The 21,124-nt window shown below is 39.9% G+C and overlaps 1 protein-coding gene across 1 annotated transcript; it reads left to right on the top strand.

Annotated features, from left to right (window-relative positions):
* Positions 1-559: 559 nt before the first annotated feature.
* On the top strand, positions 560-8,442 carry LOC117527541 (metalloproteinase inhibitor 2-like). Its single transcript, XM_034189934.1, has 5 exons — positions 560-761; positions 6,677-6,771; positions 6,872-6,977; positions 7,901-8,025; positions 8,120-8,442. The coding sequence occupies exons 1-5, from the start codon at positions 632-634 to the stop codon at positions 8,312-8,314; spliced, it is 651 nt and encodes a 216-aa protein (XP_034045825.1). The 5' UTR covers positions 560-631; the 3' UTR covers positions 8,315-8,442.
* Positions 8,443-21,124: the final 12,682 nt, after the last annotated feature.

Here is a 21,124-nt window from a genome sequence, read left to right as displayed (position 1 = left end):
ATGCAATGAAAATGTAATCAAGGTTTTCACCACCTGATCAAGGAAGGAAGTTTTTTGTTTTTATTTGCAAAACAAGGATTTTAATTTGAGATGAACCCTAACCCAAATAACGGTTTTATATATATATATATATATATATATATATATATATATATATATATATATATATATATATATATATATATATATATATATATATATATATATATATATATATATGTATGTATGTATCTTTTCGTTTATTTAGCATTATTTTATAATTAAATGCATCATTTCTTTGACTATTGCAGAAACTTTTTTTTTAAGTAGCGGGATGACGGTGACTAATGTAATCAATAAATGCCCCGAGTTATGTCATCGGTAACAGTCATGCGGACCTCCACAGCATCGCTCTGATTGGCTGAGTTCGATGACCCCGCCCCCCGGCTGCTCTATTAAAGCGCTCCATCGGCAGCCGAAAACAGCAAATTTCAACCTTCTTTAACTTTGTCTCTTAAACTTATCTTTTTTTTTTTTGTTTTGTTTTCCTTCCTACTGAAACCTTGTACAATTTTTATTCATTTTTTTTTTCTCCTAGTGTTGAACTTTTCTTTGCCACCTGTCTGTCTTAATTCAGTAATAGTTATAAAAAATGTCGTGGACGGTGAAGACGTGTTTCGTGACGCTGATCGTCCTGTTTCTTTGGAGGGACGGAGAGGTGGCTGAAGCCTGCAAATGCTTACCAAAACATCCTCAGCAGTACTTTTGTGACGCAGACGTGGGTAAGAAACACAAATATAACTCAGCTCATTACAGGGAGAGAGAGAGAGAGCTGTCATTATGTTTCATGAGAACCAGAGTTTCACATTCAAAATGCTATAATCTTCGAAAACATTCTCTTCATCCTAAACTCAGGTAGTGCACCAGAGGTGTAAGTAGAAGTTTGGCTTTTTGATGCTGGTCAGCTCAGGAAAATACGGAGGCAAACATTTGAATTGCAGATTCAATTTGATCCCAAAGGGCTGAACTCGGGTCCTACTAATTACCGACCAGAGCCGACCAGAAGCATCATTGTACCAGTAATTACAACCCCTGGCAATAATTATGGAATCACCGGCCTCGGAGGATGTTCATTCAGTTGTTTAATTTTGTAGAAAAAAAGCAGATCACAGACATGACACAAAACTAAAGTCATTTCAAATGGCAACTTTCTGGCTTTAAGAAACACGATAAGAAATCAGGAAAAATAATTGTGGCAGTCAGTAACGGTTACTTTTTTAGACCAAGCAGAGGGAAAAAATATGGAATCACTCAATTATGAGGAATAAATTATGGAATCACCCTGTAAATTTTCATCCCCAAAACTAACACCTGCATCAAATCAGATCTGCTCATTAGTCTGCATCTAAAAAGGAGTGATCACACCTTGGAGAGCTGTTGCACCAAGTGGACTGACATGAATCATGGCTCCAACACGAGAGATGTCAATTGAAACAAAGGAGAGGATTATCAAACTCTTAAAAGAGGGTAAATCATCATGCAATGTTGCAAAAGATGTTGGTTGTTCACAGTCAGCTGTGTCTAAACTCTGGACCAAATACAAACAACATGGGAAGGTTGTTAAAGGCAAACATACTGGTAACGGTTACTTTTTTAGACCAAGCAGAGGGAAAAAAATATGGAATCACTCAATTCTGAGGAAAAAATTATGGAATCATGAAAAACAAAAGAACGCTCCAACACATCACTAGTATTTTGTTGCACCACCTCTGGCTTTTATAACAGCTTGCAGTCTCTGAGGCATGGACTTAATGAGTGACAAACAGTACTCTTCATCAATCTGGCTCCAACTTTCTCTGATTGCTGTTGCCAGATCAGCTTTGCAGGTTGGAGCCTTGTCATGGACCATTATCTTCAACTTCAACCAAAGATTTTCAATTGGATTAAGGTCCGGACTATTTGCAGGCCATGACATTGACCCTATGTGTCTTTTTGCAAGGAATGTTTTCAGTTTTTGCTCTACGGCAAGATGCATTATCATCTTGAAAAATGATTTCATCATCCTCAAACATCCTTTCAATTGATGGGATAAGAAAAGTGTCCAAAATATCAACGTAAACCTGTGCATTTATTGATGATGTAATGACAGCCATCTCCCCAGTGCCTTTACCTGACATGCAGCCCCATATCATCAATGACTGTGGAAATTTACATGTTCTCTTCAGGCAGTCATCTTTATAAATCTCATTGGAACGGCACCAAACAAAAGTTCCAGCATCATCACCTTGTCCAATGCAGATTCGAGATTCATCACTGCATATGACTTTCATCCAGTCATCCACAGTCCACGATTGCTTTTCCTTAGCCCATTGTAACCTTGTTTTTTTCTGTTCAGGTGTTAATGATGGTTTTCGTTTAGCTTTTCTGTATGTAAATCCCATTTCCTTTAGGCAGTTTCTTACAGTTCGGTCACAGATGTTGACTCCAGTTTCCTCCCATTCGTTCCTCATTTGTTTTGTTGCGCATTTTCGATTTTTGAGACATATTGCTTTAAGTTTTCTGTCTTGACGCCTTGATGTTTTCCTTGGTCTACCAGTATGTTTGCCTTTAACAACCTTCCCATGTTGTTTGTATTTGGTCCAGAGTTTAGACACAGCTGACTGTGAACAACCAACATCTTTTGCAACATTGCATGATGATTTACCCTCTTTTAAGAGTTTGATAATCCTCTCCTTTGTTTCAATTGACATCTCTCGTGTTGGAGCCATGATTCATGTCAGTCCACTTGGTGCAACAGCTCTCCAAGGTGTGATCACTCCTTTTTAGATGCAGACTAATGAGCAGATCTGATTTGATGCAGGTGTTAGTTTTGGGGATGAAAATTTACAGGGTGATTCCATAATTTATTCCTCATAATTGAGTGATTCCATATTTTTTCCCTCTGCTTGGTCTAAAAAAGTAACTGTTACTGACTGCCACAATTATTTTTCCTGATTTCTTATCGTGTTTCTTAAAGCCAGAAAGTTGCCATTTGAAATGACTTTAGTTTTGTGTCATGTCTGTGATCTGCTTTTTTTTTTTCTACAAAATTAAACAACTGAATGAACATCCTCCGAGGCTGGTGATTCCATAATTATTGCCAGGGGTTGTAGTACAAAGACCGACCAGCGGAGCAAAATTCACCAACTATGACCAACTGGAGTGTGGGCATTACATATTTTATTATTATCACATTAGGAGCATGGAGCACACTACAAATGAGGCAGACCAGAGGATAATATTGGAGTGTAAGCGGGCAGAAAAATCTCATCTTGATAATGTTGAAATTATCATTATAAAATTTAAGTTACAATACAATAACTGTTCACAACATTTGGAGCACAGAGCACACTACAAATGAAGGCCAACCAGAGGGTAATATTTGATACAATGACCGACCAGAGGGCAGTTTAAAAAGTTCATCTTGATGGTGTTGAAACTGGCATCTGGTCTGTACCCCTTCGGACCCCAGTTAGGCCCTGCTAACATAATTTTATTTCCTGCCTATTAAAGTGATGTTGAAAATAAAGATTACTGTAACTGATGGCAAAAAATTGCATTTTTTATTACTATATTGATAACCATTATTGTGTGGACTGCTCTGGTCTGGACAAGACGGCTCTGGTCTGCTCTGGTCGGCTCTGGACGGCAGTTAGTATAACCGCTCAACTCAATCTTTTTACCTTACAGCTATAAGGATGCAGTAGGTGAATTTCAAAGGATTGTGAATCTCCTTAAAATGATCTCTAATCATAACCTTAATTATAAATCATGCCATTGCCATTTTCTACAGGTCAATGCAAATGCTGAAGGGTACATTCTGTATCCACAGAGTAAAATGTAAACACTGATTGGAAGATACCTTGGGATAGGAGCATTTTGTAAAAAAGTGCACATTAATAAGCACTGCCTTGGTGGAGTTGACGGCTCAGGACAGGGTTACGTCCTTTGAAAAAAAAATATATATATATATATATGTGGGGATGAGGGGTGATGTAGTGCACCCCTGGGTTACGCCCCTGTGTGTGACCAATGAAGAGATTTCTTGACTTCTTTAATAAATCACAAGTCAATTCTTTGTCAGAGGCCACAACAAAGTTATTTTACCTCCCAAAAAACACTTTGTTGCTGCGTTCAATGCAGATCTTAAGCTAACGAGTCTCAAAAGTCACCAGTTTGTCCAACTGCTTAAACTGCTCTTTGCTCAGGTTCCTGTGGGGTGAGTAGCTGACATATTCAGGAGGAGCTGACATATTCAAAGGCTTCTCTTTTTCCACTGGGTTAGCGTGGGAAGATGAAATGGCTAAATATTTGTCAATTTGTGCAGCATCTTGCTGACAGACGCTTTAATGTGTTGGCACAAGAAGACATTTGGGTGGAAAGAAGATCCTGCCTCTTGTTGATGAAACAAAATCTATTATGTTTTAAGTAATTTGAATGCTTTGGGATTTCACTATTTTCCCATTGCTCTTGCCATAGCAGTCAGAGGTCCAGATTGACCTTTTCTGAGCTGAAACAAGCGTGTGTAAGTGCTCACAGGACCTTCTTTCACACGTCGCTGTGTGCATCGATTCTTATTCTGCTGGAGAGAGATGGATCATAATTTCTGTCCAGCAGCTTCGTGTTTTGAGAACTGTAAAGACAGAGTTAACTTTGCCGTAGTTAATTAAAAAAAAAAAAGGAATTGCCTGTAACACAGTACAACATACGGTCCAAAAAAAGAGAGGCAACATTCAATTGATTTTATCTGGGGGGCTGAAAAAAATCTACTTTTTTCTTTTTTTCCATTTTTGACCTTTGACCACTTTGTGGCTTCTGGAGGAGGAAACTGGTTGTACATTGCTCTGCAATTACATGATGTGTTTGTTTTCTTCCTCTTTTCTCTTTGTTTTTCAAGCACCATAATCCAAATTGCAAAATCTCACATTTATTACATGAGCAGTAACAAAATTGCACTCTTTACTTCATTTCTGAAACTTATGATTTTACAGGTTTTGGTCAGTCTGTCACCAGTAAACCATCATTTCCTCTGTGAATACTGCATATTATAATGCAAAAAACATCTACTGTATAATCTACACTGTCAACAATTTAAGTGTGTGTTTGTATTTATGATCTCAAGATTTTTTTTTTTTTTTATTAACCTAAAATCATGCACACTGTTTATTTGACTAGCTGTTCTTTGTCCACATGTAGTCTAGTCTTTACACTAAAGTAAAGTAGATTAGCTGGAATCCAGTCTGGAGCTGAGAGGTTGGACAGTTGAGTTGCTCGGCAACCGCACGGGTCATTTTTTTGTATGATACTGTCATAAATTACTTGACGGTCCAAGAGTACTGCTGGAAAAGATCAACAAGCATTTCACTTTTAGTTGCATAATGATCAAAATCACCAACCTATGGATTAATCAACGATTTACCTTCCCACCTGAGGTATCTTCGTGCCCCCGCTGCATACATTCCACTCAATGTGGAGGGAGGGGAGGTGATGGTCTAAAGATAAAAATCAACTTTATTTATCCCAAGGAAATTACTTTGCCAGAGTACAGAAGCAAGAAACAATGTTTAGTTCAATATACACAATTACAGAAAGTGTTAGTAGTTAAATAAAAATCAAAAACTAATAAATAAATAGTCAACTAGAATACAAGTACAAAAAGTGTAGTGTCTAAAAATAATATAAAATTCAAGCTAAATTACTGGAAGATATTTTGCATAAAATGTTTGATAATATTGCACATAAGATGAATAACTCTGTTACGTAACCGTCCTGTAGAAGGGGGAGGAATTATACAGTCTGATTGCCACAGGTAGGAAAGACCTTCTGTGGTGCACCTCAGTGGTCTCAGTCTATGACTGAAGGTGCTCTGGGAGGACATCAGTATGGAATGCAGGGTGTGAGAGGTGTTGTCCAGGATGCTGAGCAGTTTCCTCAGCATCCTCTTCTCTGACACCTCCACCGCATATTTCACCTCAACCCCCAGGACAGGGCCAGCTCTCTTGATGAACTCAGTGAGTGTGTTCATGTCTGCTAATTTCATCCCACTGTCTCAGCACACGACAGTGTAGAAGATGATGCCGGAGACCACCGAATGATAAAACATCTGCAGCTTGGTTCTTCAAACATTGAAAGATCTGAGCTTCCTGAAGGACAGTTGGCATTGATCCTTCTTATACAGCATTTGTGTTTACAGTCCAGTCCATTTTATTATGTGGACACCCAGGTACTTGTAGTAATCCACAATGTCCACCTCTGTTCCGTTGATGGTAACTGGGTTTGGACGGGTCTTCCATCTTCTGAAGTCCACCACCAGCTCCTTCATCTCTGATATGTTGAGCTGCAGGTGGTTGAGTCCACACCACCCCACAAACCTGTCCACCACACTCCTGTACTCGGCCTGCTGGTCAGTGCCGCTGCAGACCACAATGGCAGAGTCGTCCGAAAACTTCTGCAGGTGACAGGACTCTGACCAGCATCTGAAGTCTGAGATGTAGAGTGGGAATAGGAAGGAAGACAGGACCGTCCCCTGTGGTGCCCCCATGCTGCTCCTGATGGTGTTGGATGTTTAGATAGAGACACAGGGCCTACATTAGATAGAGATACTTCTGTATTGATGCAGTGACTGTTAGTCATTGTGGTTTGTTGTCTCTCTTTTCAGTTATCAGGGCGACTGTGGGTAAGCATGAGGAGGTTCATGACAAAAATGGCCCATTCGGAATCAAACTGAAGAAGTACAAGATTACGCAGATTCAGGTACGTTCCTGAATGTTGCATATCTTATCAGTATGAAATGATTTGCTACGTTCATAAACGTCATTTTCCTTTAAATGTATTTTTTGTTTTTAATTGACAGCTGTTCAAAGCTCCTAACCTGACCCAGGAATTCAAAGCCTTCTACACTGCGGACTCTTCTGCTGCGTGTGGAGTGACTCCAGCTGAAGGCGATTATGTCATTGCAGGTAAAACTGTGACCACATTACAAACACAATCACATGCAAACTGTAGATACGAAAACATGCAAAAACAAGAGCAATCTGATTTCTGACATCCGCCGATCTGGATCACCTCCAAAATTCAGTGGAGTCTTCCTTGCCCTAATATCAGTCTGTGGTACAAATTTGATGAGAATCTGTGAAGTAGTTTTAATGAAATTCTTCAAAGCCTATATAAAGTGAAACTTGAATCAGAATCCAAATTTGGATCTGGATCACCTCCAAAATATAATGGAGTGCCTACAATAGTAGTGAAAATATAATAGAGTGACAGACAAATGAACGCCGATGATTTTATTACATCCGTGGTCGACGTAATGATAAAGAAATAAAATCTCACAATGAATTGCATCATGCAGAACTACAGTCTGCATTGTTTTGCATTGGGATTAAGAATCATTTTACTATTTGTATTCATATTTCTATTTCCAGATTCTTGAGATCTGATGTAGTAAAATGTTACATTTTTCTAAATTTTGACAAATTCATTGAAAATAATAATAACGTCCCTATATGCTCAGCCAGTGGACATAAAATTATATGCATTCTTCCTCTTGATACAGTCAAAATAACGACTTGGGATCTCTTCCCACCTGGTCCTGTGGCTTTGCATGTTCGTCTCCCCGTGTTTGCGTGGGTTCACTCCGTGCTCCACTTTCAAAGACAGGCAGGTTAGGTGAATTGGAAACTTTAAAGTGACTGTAGGTATGGGTGTGTTTCTGTCTATAAGTGGCCCTGCGATAGACTGACACTGTGTCCAGTTTATACCCTCGCGCCTATAGTTTTGGATCCTGAAATAAAAACGGTACTAAGACATCTCCTTGGCAAACTGATTTCCTTGTTTAGGATTATTCTGACAGTGTGTTCAGGTCTGTTCCCCTCATTGTCAGGCAACCTGAATTCAAACGGGAGTCTGCATGTCTCACTTTGTGGCTTCATGGTGCTCTGGGACAGCCTTACTGTTGTCCAAAAACAAGGCCTGTGTGGGCAGTATGCAAAGAACTGCGACTGCATGGTAAATACTTCAAATGTGCCATAAGACCAAAACCAGACCTTTAAACCAGCCGATTAGTTCAACCGCTGTTCTCAATGTCTTCTCTTGTTCTCAGATCACTCGGTGCCATTCCACCCCATGTGGGATCAGCCACAACATGGAGTGCCTGTGGACGGACGACTTGGTTCAGAACCATAACGGCAGAAAATGGTCACAGGAAAAATATTCTATTTGCATCAAGAGGCCTGACAACTCCTGCAGCTGGCAGAGCAGGAGAAAATCACACACCTCCAAAAATAAAGAGTCTTAAACATCTGTGTTTAAATATACTAGTAGAAATTGAAATCCAACAATCAGATTCTAAAATTGAGTTTTATTTTAAATTTTTTTTTTTTTTGGGTGTGTACTCCATGGTGAGGCTGATGCAACAAACAAAATGAAAATCTTTTGAATTGTAGTGCCCTCACCCCCCCAATAAGCAAAATTTGCTTTCAAACATTACATTTTTTTTTTCCTTCAAAACCCCAAAATCCCAAGCACTTACTCATAAACCACGTCTTTAACTGACACTGAATTTTCACAGTTCAGTGCTACCCTTCAATTACTTTATTCAGATATTATTGATATGGATCCAGAACACTTTCATTGTCTGCGTGTGCAACAGAATGTACTGGTTCTATATTATTATTATTTATGTATGCATTTGTGGTGTGTTAAACATTCGAGTGCAAGAGTCACATCATGATGTAAACAGTCAGTACGTCTTCAATTTCAATTTATTTTCATTTATATAGTGCCAAATCACAACAGTTGCCTCAAAGCACTTCACACAGGTAAGGTCTAACCTTACCAACCCCCAGAGCAACAACAGTAAGGGAAAAACTCCCTCTGAGGAAGAAACCTTAAGCAGACCAGACTCAAAGGGGTGACCCTCTGCTTGGGCCATGCTACAAACATAAATTACAGAACAATTCACTTAAGTAAAACACTTCTTGTTTTAGTTAATCTTTTTAAATTCTTTAACAGCCAAGGATGCAGTGCAACACAAATATCACAGCAATAATTTTTGCTACTATGAAAACTCTTTAAAAAAAAGATTTAAATCTCTCATGTTTTATTTCTCTTTAATGATTCACATCTTTCTGCTTGATAAGAGCATCTTTAATTGAAACTGGTAATTCATTGCATTCTATTGAAGAAAAGCTATTTTTGCAACAATACTTATATCATTGCAACAAAATACAGATGCTTGTGTGAACTAAATGTCAAATAAATTAAGCCGTACGTCAAGGAAATGTCATGTGCCTTATTGAGATTTGTTTATTTCCCACATTTGTAAACATGAATGTGTTATCAAAATTGTAGTTATTCTTCAGCTGGTTTCACATGAGACTTGAAGAAAAGTCAGATTTTTAAATGCATGCTCACAAGTAACAATCCTGTTCATCCAGCTACAACATTAATGTCAAACTCTGCCTCGATGTGGTAACTTTTACATTACTTTTTGTGAATATGTACTTGGCAAATCTTAGACTAAAAAGTTGTTTGTTGGATTTGTGCATGTTTACTTGGACCCCAATTTAGTCCATCAGCTTAATCACAGATTTATAGCTGATTGCGTGTAAAACATTAAAATGCATTTCATATTTCAGCTTTTAACATAAATTATGTACGTGACAGACAAATGTTCTATTTTTGCTATCTGCTGCCACCTAGTGGTTGTCACACATTACTAATTTATTCCAGAACCAATTATTTATCAAATTAGATACTCGAAAGATAAACATGGAATTTAAAGTTAAACGCAACAGCTAAAATAAATAAGAACATTTTGGAAAAACTGTGTTGCGAACATTTCAACTGATCGACCCCTCGTCGGAATCAAATGTTTCATGTCGTGTTTTGAGCACCAACAACAATGAACCGTTTTAGTTTTTCGTGTTTTGAACATTTCCAAACGCTCAGTCAGGTTCTGAAAGTTTTTAATTTTTCAAACTTTTTAAAACTGCAATTCATTTTCTGCAGTAATAGTTTCATTGAGCATTTTGTAACATTGAATTGTTTAACAATTGTCATTTGTTGTTTTAAGCATTTGCACTCACATTTACCACATTTACCAAAAGAATACAGGGGTGTTCACAATAATAGTAGTGTGGCATAGTGTGCACACTCACCCCCTTTTCTACTTTTTTTTTTTACTAATAGCCCAATTTCATAGCCTTAAGAGTGTGCATATTGGTCTTGTTGATTTGTGAGAATCTACTAAATCTACTGGTACATTGTTTCTCATGTAACAATAAGAAATATACTCAAAACCTGGATTAATCTTTTTAGTCACATAGCACTACTAAAATTCTTTGCCTCGAAGCTTCGTTTAAAGCTGTAGTACATATGCCAGGCCTGTAGGTGAGACTGTAACGCTCCCACAAAAAACCGGGAAGAAGATCGTAGAACATGCCCATAACTAATGTACGTGCTAATCAATGTAGCGGGTGATGCTACAAGTTTACAAAGCCACATGCTGAGTAAAATAAAGCCTTTTAAGAGAAAGGGTCCGTGCTGATATATATATATATATATATATATTTTAAAACGTGGTTTGCTCCATTGGCTGTTCTCCACCTCCGCAGATGAAGCAATAGGAAGCGCACTTTAAATTAATCATGTTTAACTATTAAAAAAATGCTTTTGTCAGATTTGATAAGAGTTTTTATCAACAGGCTGTAGAGTCAGTTTATCAGTGCAGCTGTTGTGGAAATGTTGCACTCCACAGCCGTTTTTTTTTTTTTTTTTTCCCAAATGCTTTGTTATTCGCCAAGTATCCACAGAAAACAAGGAATATGACTTCGGTTTGAGCTGCTCTGTATGGCATGTATAAATATACACTAAACACTGAATAAATCACAACACTAACAAGTGCAAATGAAATGTGCAATAAGGAAAAAAAAAGAATGTCCTGTCCGCAGACTGAAGATTTCACAGAGCGCCTGGGCTTATGGTTTGGCAAAGCTCCAAAACTCTTAATAATGTGGAAAAATAAATAATTACCTGGGAAAACAGAAAGAGAGGGAACATCCTAAACTTAAAAATCTGCATGATGGCACAGTGACATTGTGCCATTGCTTAGGGAGAGCCCTGCCACTACTGATAATTGTTTAAAAATACAAAAGTACTTTTTATCCGATTACTTGATTAAATAATCGATAGAATACTCGATTCCAAAAATATTCGATAGCTGCAGCCCTACTAGCCTCGGTCCCACCAAATAATGAAGGCTGAAGAAGGAGCCACGCATGGGTGTGGGGTGATTATTCGAAGAATGACCCACGTTTTGATCTATCACGTATCCACTATGAAGGTGCCACTGTGTGCCTCTGTACCCCGCATGTGCCACGTAGCAGCCTCTAGTGAGCCACGACCGACCTGTCGTTACAGCCTCCAATGGCTCGCATCAGCCACACTAATCCACATAGTGCCATGATAACGCCATGTTGGCGCACATTTAGGCATGAGTTTGGTCCAAATCTCCAGCCCTCCCACACCTTGTCCCTTCAGTGTGGGTTTTCAATTCACAGATTCACAGCAGCATTTAAAGATGTCCCTTTTTTTAAACACAGTCCAAAAATAGACACTCCAGCACAGTTCCGCCGTTGTGCGCTGTGCGCCAGGCTGCTGTCCACCTGTAATGCACCAGACCAGCTAGACCCGAACCACGGGTTCCTGGAGTTCTCTGGCTCCGTGGCTCTCTGGCTTTTCTTCTGCGCTTTAAACACACAAAACTTTATGTTTGTCCATTTATTTCTGCAAAATCGCTCTGTTGCGCGCGCGCTGCTGTTGTCCTTCCATGGACAGCTGCCTCTGTGCTCTTTAAGTGGCTTCCTGGCTTTAAACAATCATGTTTACAACGTGAATCCACTTTTAACTTTGTGTTCGTCCGTTTATTTCTGCAAAAGCGGTCTTTTGCACGCGGTGCCGTTCTGCATACAAAATGAGGTGGCTGTTTTATTATATACACCTGTGGATCATTTTCAAAAAAATATATATATATACATATATATACACACACACACACACACGAGGTCTATTAGAAAAGTATCCGACCTTATTTTTTTCAAAAACCATATGGATTTGAATCACGTGTGATTACATCAGACATGCTTGAACCCTCGTGGGCATGCGAGAGTTTTTTCACGCCTGTCGGTTACGTCATTCGCCTGTGGGCAGTCTTTGAGTGGAGTCGCCCACCCTCTCGTCGATTTTTTTCATTGTTTAGGAATGGCTCAGAGACTGCTGCTTTGTTTGATCAAAATTTTTTCAAAACTGTAAGGCACAACTGAGTGGACACCATTTGATAAATTCAGCTGGTTTTTGGTAAAAATTTTAACGGCTGATGAGAGATTTTGGTCTGGTAGTGTCGCCGTAAGGACGGCCCACGGTGCCTGATGGCGATCTGCGCTTCGAGGCGGCAGCGTCTCGCCATTTCAAGTTGAAAACTTCCACATTTCAGGCTCTGTTGACCCAGGAAGTCGTCAGAGAACAGAGAACTTTCAGAAGAAGTCGGCATGAGGAGTTTATTCGAACATTTCATTGTTAACGGACATTTTGCAATGAAAGAACATGCGGGCAGAGTCGCACGTCGGGCCGGGTCGCGACAGGAAAAACACCTCCGTTGGAAACCTTAACGGGCAAGTTGGAACATGTTCAAGCTGTTAAACAATTTCTCAGTTACTCACTTGTTGAAAGCCATCAAAAGCCGACTGAATTTTACAAATGGTTTTCAACACGGAGGTGTTTTTCCTGTTGCGGCGCACACAGATTCGCCGAGTCGTCACGGAAACAACTCGGCGAATTTGCGCGCACGTCTTTCATTACAAAATGTCCTTAAACAGTGGAATGTCCGCATAAAGTCCTCATGCCGGCCTCTTCTGAATCTTCTCTGTTCTCTCACGACGTCCTGGGTGAATTAAGCCTTAAATTAGGATGTTTTCAGGTCGAAACAGGCCGACGACGGCGCCTGGAAGCGCTGCGTGACGCTCTGTGGGAAGTCCTTACACTGACAGAAACACCCCATAATCTCTCAGCCGTTAACTTTTCACCAAAAACCAGCTTAATTTCTCTAATAGTGTCCACTCGGATATTCCTCACAGGTCCAGAAAAAATTTTAATAAAGCAACGCGCGCCGTCTCGAGCAGCGTGTGAAATAAAGGAATTCAGCCGAGAGGGCGGGACCACATCTCACTCAAGGCCTGCCCACAGGGAAATGACGTCACCGACACGCGTGAAACTCACGCATGCGCACGAGGGTTCAAGCATGATTGGTGTAATCACACGTCATTCAAATCCATATAGTTTTTTTAAAAAATAAAAAGGTAGGATACTTTTCTGATAGACCTCGTATATATATTTCTCTATTTCTTCCGCAGCTTACAAGTTATCATGATACAACTTTAAAGTTTGTGTTATGTCTTCAAAATCGATCTTTTGCACGCTCTCCACCTGTGTTGCCGCACAGCTCCTGCTCTTAGCTGCTCCACTGGAGTTATTATATTCCATGGCTTTAAACACACATCCACTTTCACGCAGTCACACAAATTTTAACTTTGTGTTCATCCAATATTGACTGAAATATCACTCTTGTGAGCTGGCGTTCTGCCTAAATGCTCGTTTGAAGCGTGATGATGAGTCACTGCGCACACACACAGCGGAGGTCATGTGATCCATTAACAAGATATTAAATCAACATACAGGCATACTTTTACAGCAAGGAACTGTTTTATCAAGCTATAAAAAAACATTAAAAATAATTACCTTAAGCTGTTCGAAATACTTTCCACATGGAGCAGGAAAGAGGAAAAAAAGCGTCCAGATGAAACATTCCGCTGAAGAGGTGTTTGGCAGAAAATGATTAATCCGCTACAAAATAATTATTTTATATAGAATCGAGCGCACAGAGCAGGTGGAATTGTGTGCGCGCAAGAGGAGAGCTGTTCCAAAAATAGCCTCTCAGGTCCTGCGAAGGTGCCAGGCGCACGGATAATGGACTTTTTGCAGATTCGTAAGCACCACGCAAATGCCTCTAAGCAATCGCAGTAACTCGAACACAAACTGTGCCACGCTGTTGTTGCTAAATTTTGAACATCTTGAAATTAGCGCCACTGTCAGGGTTCCTGAACGAGTGGCACAAAAGGAGGAGGACACAAATGCAGACCCACAGACAGAAATGAGTAAATAATCAAAAGGCTTTATCTGAAGGCTAAGCAGTGGTCCGGTACATGGGTAGGCAGGCAGCGATACAAAGGTAACAGGCAGACGTAGGGCTGAGGCGTGGTCAAAAACAAGCAATGTTCAAAAACACAGTGAGGCAGAGTAGGCAGGCAGAGACGAGCGCAGAGTCCAAAAAACAAGCAAAGTCATCCACAGTAAAGGCAACCAGATCTAAGTCAGAACTATGGCATGAAAAAGAGCAAAAAGGGCTTGGACGAGGGCAGAAGCACAAGGCATGGAGCACATCGAACTAGCAGTGAAAAACATGAAAGACAGGGCTTGATAGGAGTCGGGTGTGGAGAAGGTGAGGACATGACAAAGATGAGTCCAGCAGGTGCAAGAGAGTGCAGGAAAGTGAAACTTTACTAAACAGAAGCAGAGTGAAAGCTGGGGCAAGAGAGTGCAACTTTACTAAACAGAAGCAGAGTGAAAGCTGGGGCAAGAGAGTGCAGGAGAGTGAAGCTAGATAAACAGAAGCAAAGTGAAAGCTGGGGCAAGAGAGTGCAGGAGAGTGAAACTAGATAAACAGAAACATCAGTGACAAAAACTAGAAATAAAATGAGACCAAAATAATACAACAAGGAAAAAGATCAAGACTAAACTAGAACGGAACTACATGTGGCAAAAATATGTAAACTGACAGTACATCCAGTGACTGAAAAGAAAAATCAATAGAGCAAATAAAGGACAGAGACAAAACTAAAACGGCACTAACAATGAGGCAAAAGAAAACAACCAAACTGAAAATCACCGGCCAGGGTCACAGACAGATGGCAAAACCATAGCAGAAGCCCAGAGGGGGCCAAACTATGACAGCCACGCTCAGAGAGGAGCCTCGTTAACTGAACATAATGCCTCTAAGAGCCGCTCTGAGCCACTACAACCCCTGGCAAAAATTATGGAATCACCGGCCTCGGAGGATGTTCATTCAGTTGTTTAATTTTGTAGAAAAAAAGCAGATCACAGACATGACACAAAACTAAAGTCATTTCAAATGACAACTTTCTGGCTTTGAAAAACACTATAAGAAATCAAGAAAAAAAGATTGTGGCAGTCAGTAACGGTTACTTTTTTAGACCAAGCAGAGGAAAAAAATATGGAATCACTCAATTCTGAGTAAAAAATTATGGAATCACCCTGTAAATTTTCATCCCCCAAACTAACACCTGCATCAAATCAGATCTACTCAGTGACATTGACCCTATGCCATGACACTGACCCTATGTGTCTTTTTACAAGGAATGTTTTCGCAGTTTTTGCTCTATGGCAAGATGCATTATCATCTTGAAACATCCCCAAACATCCTTTCAATTGTCCAAAATATCAACGTAAACTTCAATCAATCAATTTTATTTATATAGCGCCAAATCACAACAAACAGTTGCCCCAAGGCGCCTTATATTGTAAGGCAAGGCCATACAATAATTACGGAAAAACCCCTACGGTCAAAACGACCCCCTGTGAGCAAGCACTTGGCGACAGTGGGAAGGAAAAACTCCCTTTTAACAGGAAGAAACCTCCAGCAGAACCAGGCTCAGGGAGGGGCAGTCTTCTGCTGGGACTGGTTGGGGCTGAGGGAGAGAACCAGGAAAAAGACATGCTGTGGAGGGGAGCAGAGATCAATCACTAATGATTAAATGCAGAGTGGTGCATACAGAGCAAAAAGAGAAAGAAACACTCAGTGCATCATGGGAACCCCCCAGCAGTCTAAGTCTATAGCAGCATAACTAAGGGATGGTTCAGGGTCACCTGATCCAGCCCTAACTATAAGCTTTAGCAAAAAGGAAAGTTTTAAGCCTAATCTTAAAAGTAGAGAGGGTGTCTGTCTCCCTGATCTGAATTGGGAGCTGGTTCCACAGGAGAGGAGCCTGAAAGCTGAAGGCTCTGCCTCCCATTCTACTCTTACAAACCCTAGGAACTACAAGTAAGCCTGCAGTCTGAGAGCGAAGCGCTCTATTGGGGTGATATGGTACTATGAGGTCCCTAAGATAAGATGGGACCTGATTATTCAAAACCTTATAAGTAAGAAGAAGAATTTTAAATTCTATTCTAGAATTAACAGGAAGCCAATGAAGAGAGGCCAATATGGGTGAGATATGCTCTCTCCTTCTAGTCCCCGTTAGTACTCTAGCTGCAGCATTTTGAATTAACTGAAGGCTTTTCAGGGAACTTTTAGGTCAACCTGATAATAATGAATTACAATAGTCCAGCCTAGAGGAAATAAATGCATGAATTAGTTTTTCAGCATCACTCTGAGACAAGACCTTTCTAATTTTAGAGATATTGCGTAAATGCAAAAAAGCAGTCCTACATATTTGTTTAATATGTGCTTTGAATGACATATCCTGATCAAAAATGACTCCAAGATTTCTCACAGTATTACTAGAGGTCAGGGTAATGCCATCCAGAGTAAGGATCTGGTTAGACACCATGTTTCTAAGATTTGTGGGGCCAAGTACAATAACTTCAGTTTTATCTGAGTTTAAAAGCAGGAAATTAGAGGTCATCCATGTCTGTAAGACAATCCTGCAGTTTAGCTAATTGGTGTGTGTCCTCTGGCTTCATGGATAGATAAAGCTGGGTATCATCTGCGTAACAATGAAAATTTAAGCAATGCCGTCTAATAATACTGCCTAAGGGAAGCATGTATAAAGTGAATAAAATTGGTCCTAGCACAGAACCTTGTGGAACTCCATAATTAACCTTAGTCTGTGAAGAAGATTCCCCATTTACATGAACAAATTGTAATCTATTAGATAAATATGATTCAAACCAACGCAGCGCAGTGCCTTTAATACCTATGGCATGCTCTAATCTCTGTAATAAAATTGTATGGTCAACAGTATCAAAAGCAGCACTGAGGTCTAACAGAACAAGCACATAGATGAGTCCACTGTCTGAGGCCATAAGAAGATCATTTGTAACCTTCACTAATGCTGTTTCTGTACTATGATGAATTCTAAAACCTGACTGAAACTCTTCAAATAGACCATTCCTCTGCAGATGATCAGTTAGCTGTTTTACAACTACCCTTTCAAGAATTTTTGAGAGAAAAGGAAGGTTGGAGATTGGTCTATAATTAGCTAAGATAACTGGGTCAAGTGATGGCTTTTTAAGTAATGGTTTAATTACTGCCACCTTAAAAGCCTGTGGTACATAGCCAACTAATAAAGATAGATTGATCATATTTAAGATCGAAGCATTAAATAATGGTAGGGCTTCCTTGAGCAGCCTGGTAGATATGGGGTCTAACAGACATGTTGATGGTTTGGATGAAGTAACTAATGAAAATAACTCAGACAGAACAATCTGAGAGAAAGAGTCTAACCAAATACCGGCATCACTGAAAGCAGCCAAAGATAACGATACATCTTTGGGATGGTTATGAGTAATTTTTTCTATAATAGTTAAAATTTTATTAGCAAAGAAAGTCATGAAGTCATTACTAGTTAAAGTTAAAGGAATACTCGGCTCAATAGAGCTCTGACTCTTTGTCAGCCTGGCTACAGTGCTGAAAAGAAACCTGGGGTTGTTCTTATTTTCTTCAATTAGTGATGAGTAGTAAGATGTCCTAGCTTTACGGAGGGCTTTTTTATAGAGCAACAGACTCTTTTTCCAGGCTAAGTGAAGATCTTCTAAATTAGTGAGACGCCATTTCCTCTCCAACTTACGGATTATCTGATTTAAGCTGCGAGTTTGTGAGTTATACAACGGAGTCAGACACTTCTGATTTAAAGCTCTCTTTTTCAGAGGAGCTACAGCATCCAAAGTTGTCTTCAATGAGGATGTAAAACTATTGACGAGATACTCTATGTCACTTACAGAGTTTAGGTAGCTACTCTGCACTGTGTTGGTATATGGCATTAGAGAACATAAAGAAGGAATCATATCCTTAAACCAAGTTACAGCGCTTTCTGAAAGACTTCTAGTGTAATGAAACTTATTCCCCACTGCTGGGTAGTCCATCAGAGTAAATGTAAATGTTATTAAGAAATGATCAGACAGAAGGGAGTTTTCAGGGAATACTGTTAAGTCTTCAATTTCCATACCATAAGTCAGAACAAGATCTAAGATATGATTAAAGTGGTGGGTGGACTCATTTACATTTTGAGCAAAGCCAATTGAGTCTAATAATAGATTAAATGCAGTGTTGAGGCTGTTATTCTCAGCATCTGTGTGGATGTTAAAATCGCCCACTATAATTATCTTATCTGAGCTAAGCACTAAGTCAGACAAAAGGTCTGAAAATTCACAGAGAAACTCACAGTAACGACCAGGTGGACGATAGATAATAACAAATAAAACTGGTTTTTGGGACTTCCAATTTGGATGGACAAGTCTAAGAGTCAAGCTTTCAAATGAATTAAAGCTCTGTCTGAGTTTTTGATTAATTAATAAGCTGGAATGGAAGATTGCTGCTAATCCTCCGCCTCGGCCCGTGCTACGAGCATTCTGGCAGTTAGTGTGACTCGGGGGTGTTGACTCATTTAAACTAACATATTCATCCTGCTGTAACCAGGTTTCTGTAAGGCAGAATAAATCAATATGTTGATCAATTATTATATCATTTACTAACAGGGACTTAGAAGAGAGAGACCTAATGTTTAATAGACCACATTTAACTGTTTTAGTCTGTGGTGCAGTTGAAGGTGCTATATTATTTTTATTTTTGAATTTTTATGCTTAAATAGATTTTTACTGGTTATTGGTGGTCTCCTAACAAGACCAGGTTTTCCCCAGAAGCTATGCCAATTATCTATGAAGCCCACCTCATTTTGTGGACACCACTCAGACAGCCAGCAATTCAAGGAGAACATGCGGCTAAACATGTCACTGCCGGTCCGATTGGGGAGGGGCCCAGAGAAAACTACAGAGTCCGACATTGTTTTTGCAAAGTTACACACCGATTCAATGTTAATTTTAGTGACCTCTGATTGGCGTAACCGGGTGTCATTACTGCCGACGTGAATTACAATCTTACCAAATTTACGCTTAGCCTTAGCCAGCAGTTTCAAATTTCCTTCAATGTCGCCTGCTCTGGCCCCCGGAAGACAATTGACTATGGTTGCTGGTGTCGCTAACTTCACATTTCTCAAAACAGAGTCGCTAATAACCAGAGTTTGATCCTCGGCGGGTGTGTCGTCGAGTGGGGAAAAACGGTTAGAAATGTGAACGGGTTGGCGTGTACACGGGGCTTCTGTTTAGGGCTACGCTTCCTCCTCACAGTCACCCAGTCGGCCTGCTTTCCCGGCTGCTCGGGATCTGCCAGAGGGAAACTAACGGCGGCTAAGCTACCTTGGTCCGCACCGACTACAGGGGCCTGGCTAGCTGTAGAATTTTCCATGGTGCGGAGCCGAGTCTCCAATTCGCCCAGCCTGGCCTCCAAAGCTATGAATAAGCTACACTTATTACAAGTACCATTACTGCTAAAGGAGGCCGAGGAATAACTAAACATTTCACACCCAGAGCAGAAAAGTGCGGGAGAGACAGGAGAAGCCGCCATGCTAAACCGGCTAAGAGCTAGTAGCTGCGCTAAGCTAGCGGATTCCTACAAACACACAAAGTGAATAATGTGTAAATAATTTAGAGGTGATTCAGCAGAGGGAGTGCTTTAGTTAAGGCACGTGAAGATTACACTGTGAAACAAATCGTTATCTAGGTAACTACATCAGTCTAACTGCACAGATGAAACAGCTAACAGATACAGCAAAACACCGCTGTGCTCCGGAACAGGAAGTGATACAATACCGCAGTGAGAGCCAACCACCAGTAGAGGCAAGCAAGAGTCAAAACCACAAGGCTCAAGAACACAAAGAACACAAGGCTCATATATTGGTTCATCATAAACTTGTGCATTTATTGATGATGTAATGACAGCCATCTCCCCAGTGCCTTTACCTGACATGTAGCCCCATATCATCAATGACTGTGGAAATTTACATGTTCTCTTCAGGCAGTCATCATTATAAATCTCATTGGAACGGCACCAAACAAAAGTTCCAGCATCATCACCTTGCCCAATGCAGATTCGAGATTCATCACTGAATATGACTTTCATCCAGTCATCCACAGTCCACGAATGCTTTTCCTTAGCCCATTGTAACCTTGTTTTTTTCTGTTTAGGTGTTAATGATGGCTTTCGTTTAGCTTTTCTGTATGTAAATCCCATTTCCTTTAGGCGGTTTCTTACAGTTCGGTCACAGACGTTGACTCCAGTTTCCTCCCATTCGTTCCTCATTTGTTTTGTTGTGCATTTTTCGATTTTTGAGACATATTGTTTTAAGTTTTCTGTCTTGACGCTTTGATGTCTTCCTTGGTCTACCAGTATGTTTGCCTTTAACAACCTTCCCATGTTGTTTGTATTTGGTCCAGAGTTTAGACACAGCTGACTGTGAATAACCAACATCTTTTGCAACATTGCATGACCAACATCTTTTTGCAACATTGCATGACTCTTTTAAGAGTTTGATAATCCTCTCCTTTGTTTCAATTGACATCTCTCGTGTTGGAGCCATGATTCATGTCAGTCCACTTGGTGCAACAGCTCTCCAAGGTGTGTTCACTCTTTTTAGATGCAGACTAACGAGCAGATCTGATATGATGCAGGTGTTAGTTTTGGGGATGAAAATTTACACGGTGATTCCATAATTTTTTCCTCAGAATTGAGTGATTCCATATTTTTTTCCTCTGCTTGGTCTAAAAAAGTAACCGTTACTGACTGCCACAATCTTTTTTTCTTGATTTCTTATAGTGTTTCTTAAAGCCAGAAAGTTGCCATTTGAAATGACTTTAGTTTTGTGTCATGTCTGTGATCTGCTTTTTTTCTACAAAATTAAACAACTGAATGAACATCCTC

This window comes from Thalassophryne amazonica, chromosome 16, assembly GCF_902500255.1.
Source record: "Thalassophryne amazonica chromosome 16, fThaAma1.1, whole genome shotgun sequence".
Lineage (NCBI taxonomy): Eukaryota > Metazoa > Chordata > Actinopteri > Batrachoidiformes > Batrachoididae > Thalassophryne > Thalassophryne amazonica.
The sequence above is the reverse complement of the archived record's forward strand: the minus strand, read 5'-3'. Positions and strand labels throughout refer to the sequence as shown.

Bases quoted from the DNA above. Each gene is read 5' to 3' on its own strand.
- LOC117527541 (XM_034189934.1), top strand. From the start codon at position 632: ATGTCGTGGACGGTGAAGACGTGTTTCGTGACGCTGATCGTCCTGTTT. The intron at 6,978-7,900 runs GTAAAACTGTGA...CCTCATTGTCAG, and splicing joins AGGCGATTATGTCATTGCAG to GCAACCTGAATTCAAACGGG. The intron at 8,026-8,119 runs GTAAATACTTCA...TCTTGTTCTCAG, and splicing joins CAAAGAACTGCGACTGCATG to ATCACTCGGTGCCATTCCAC.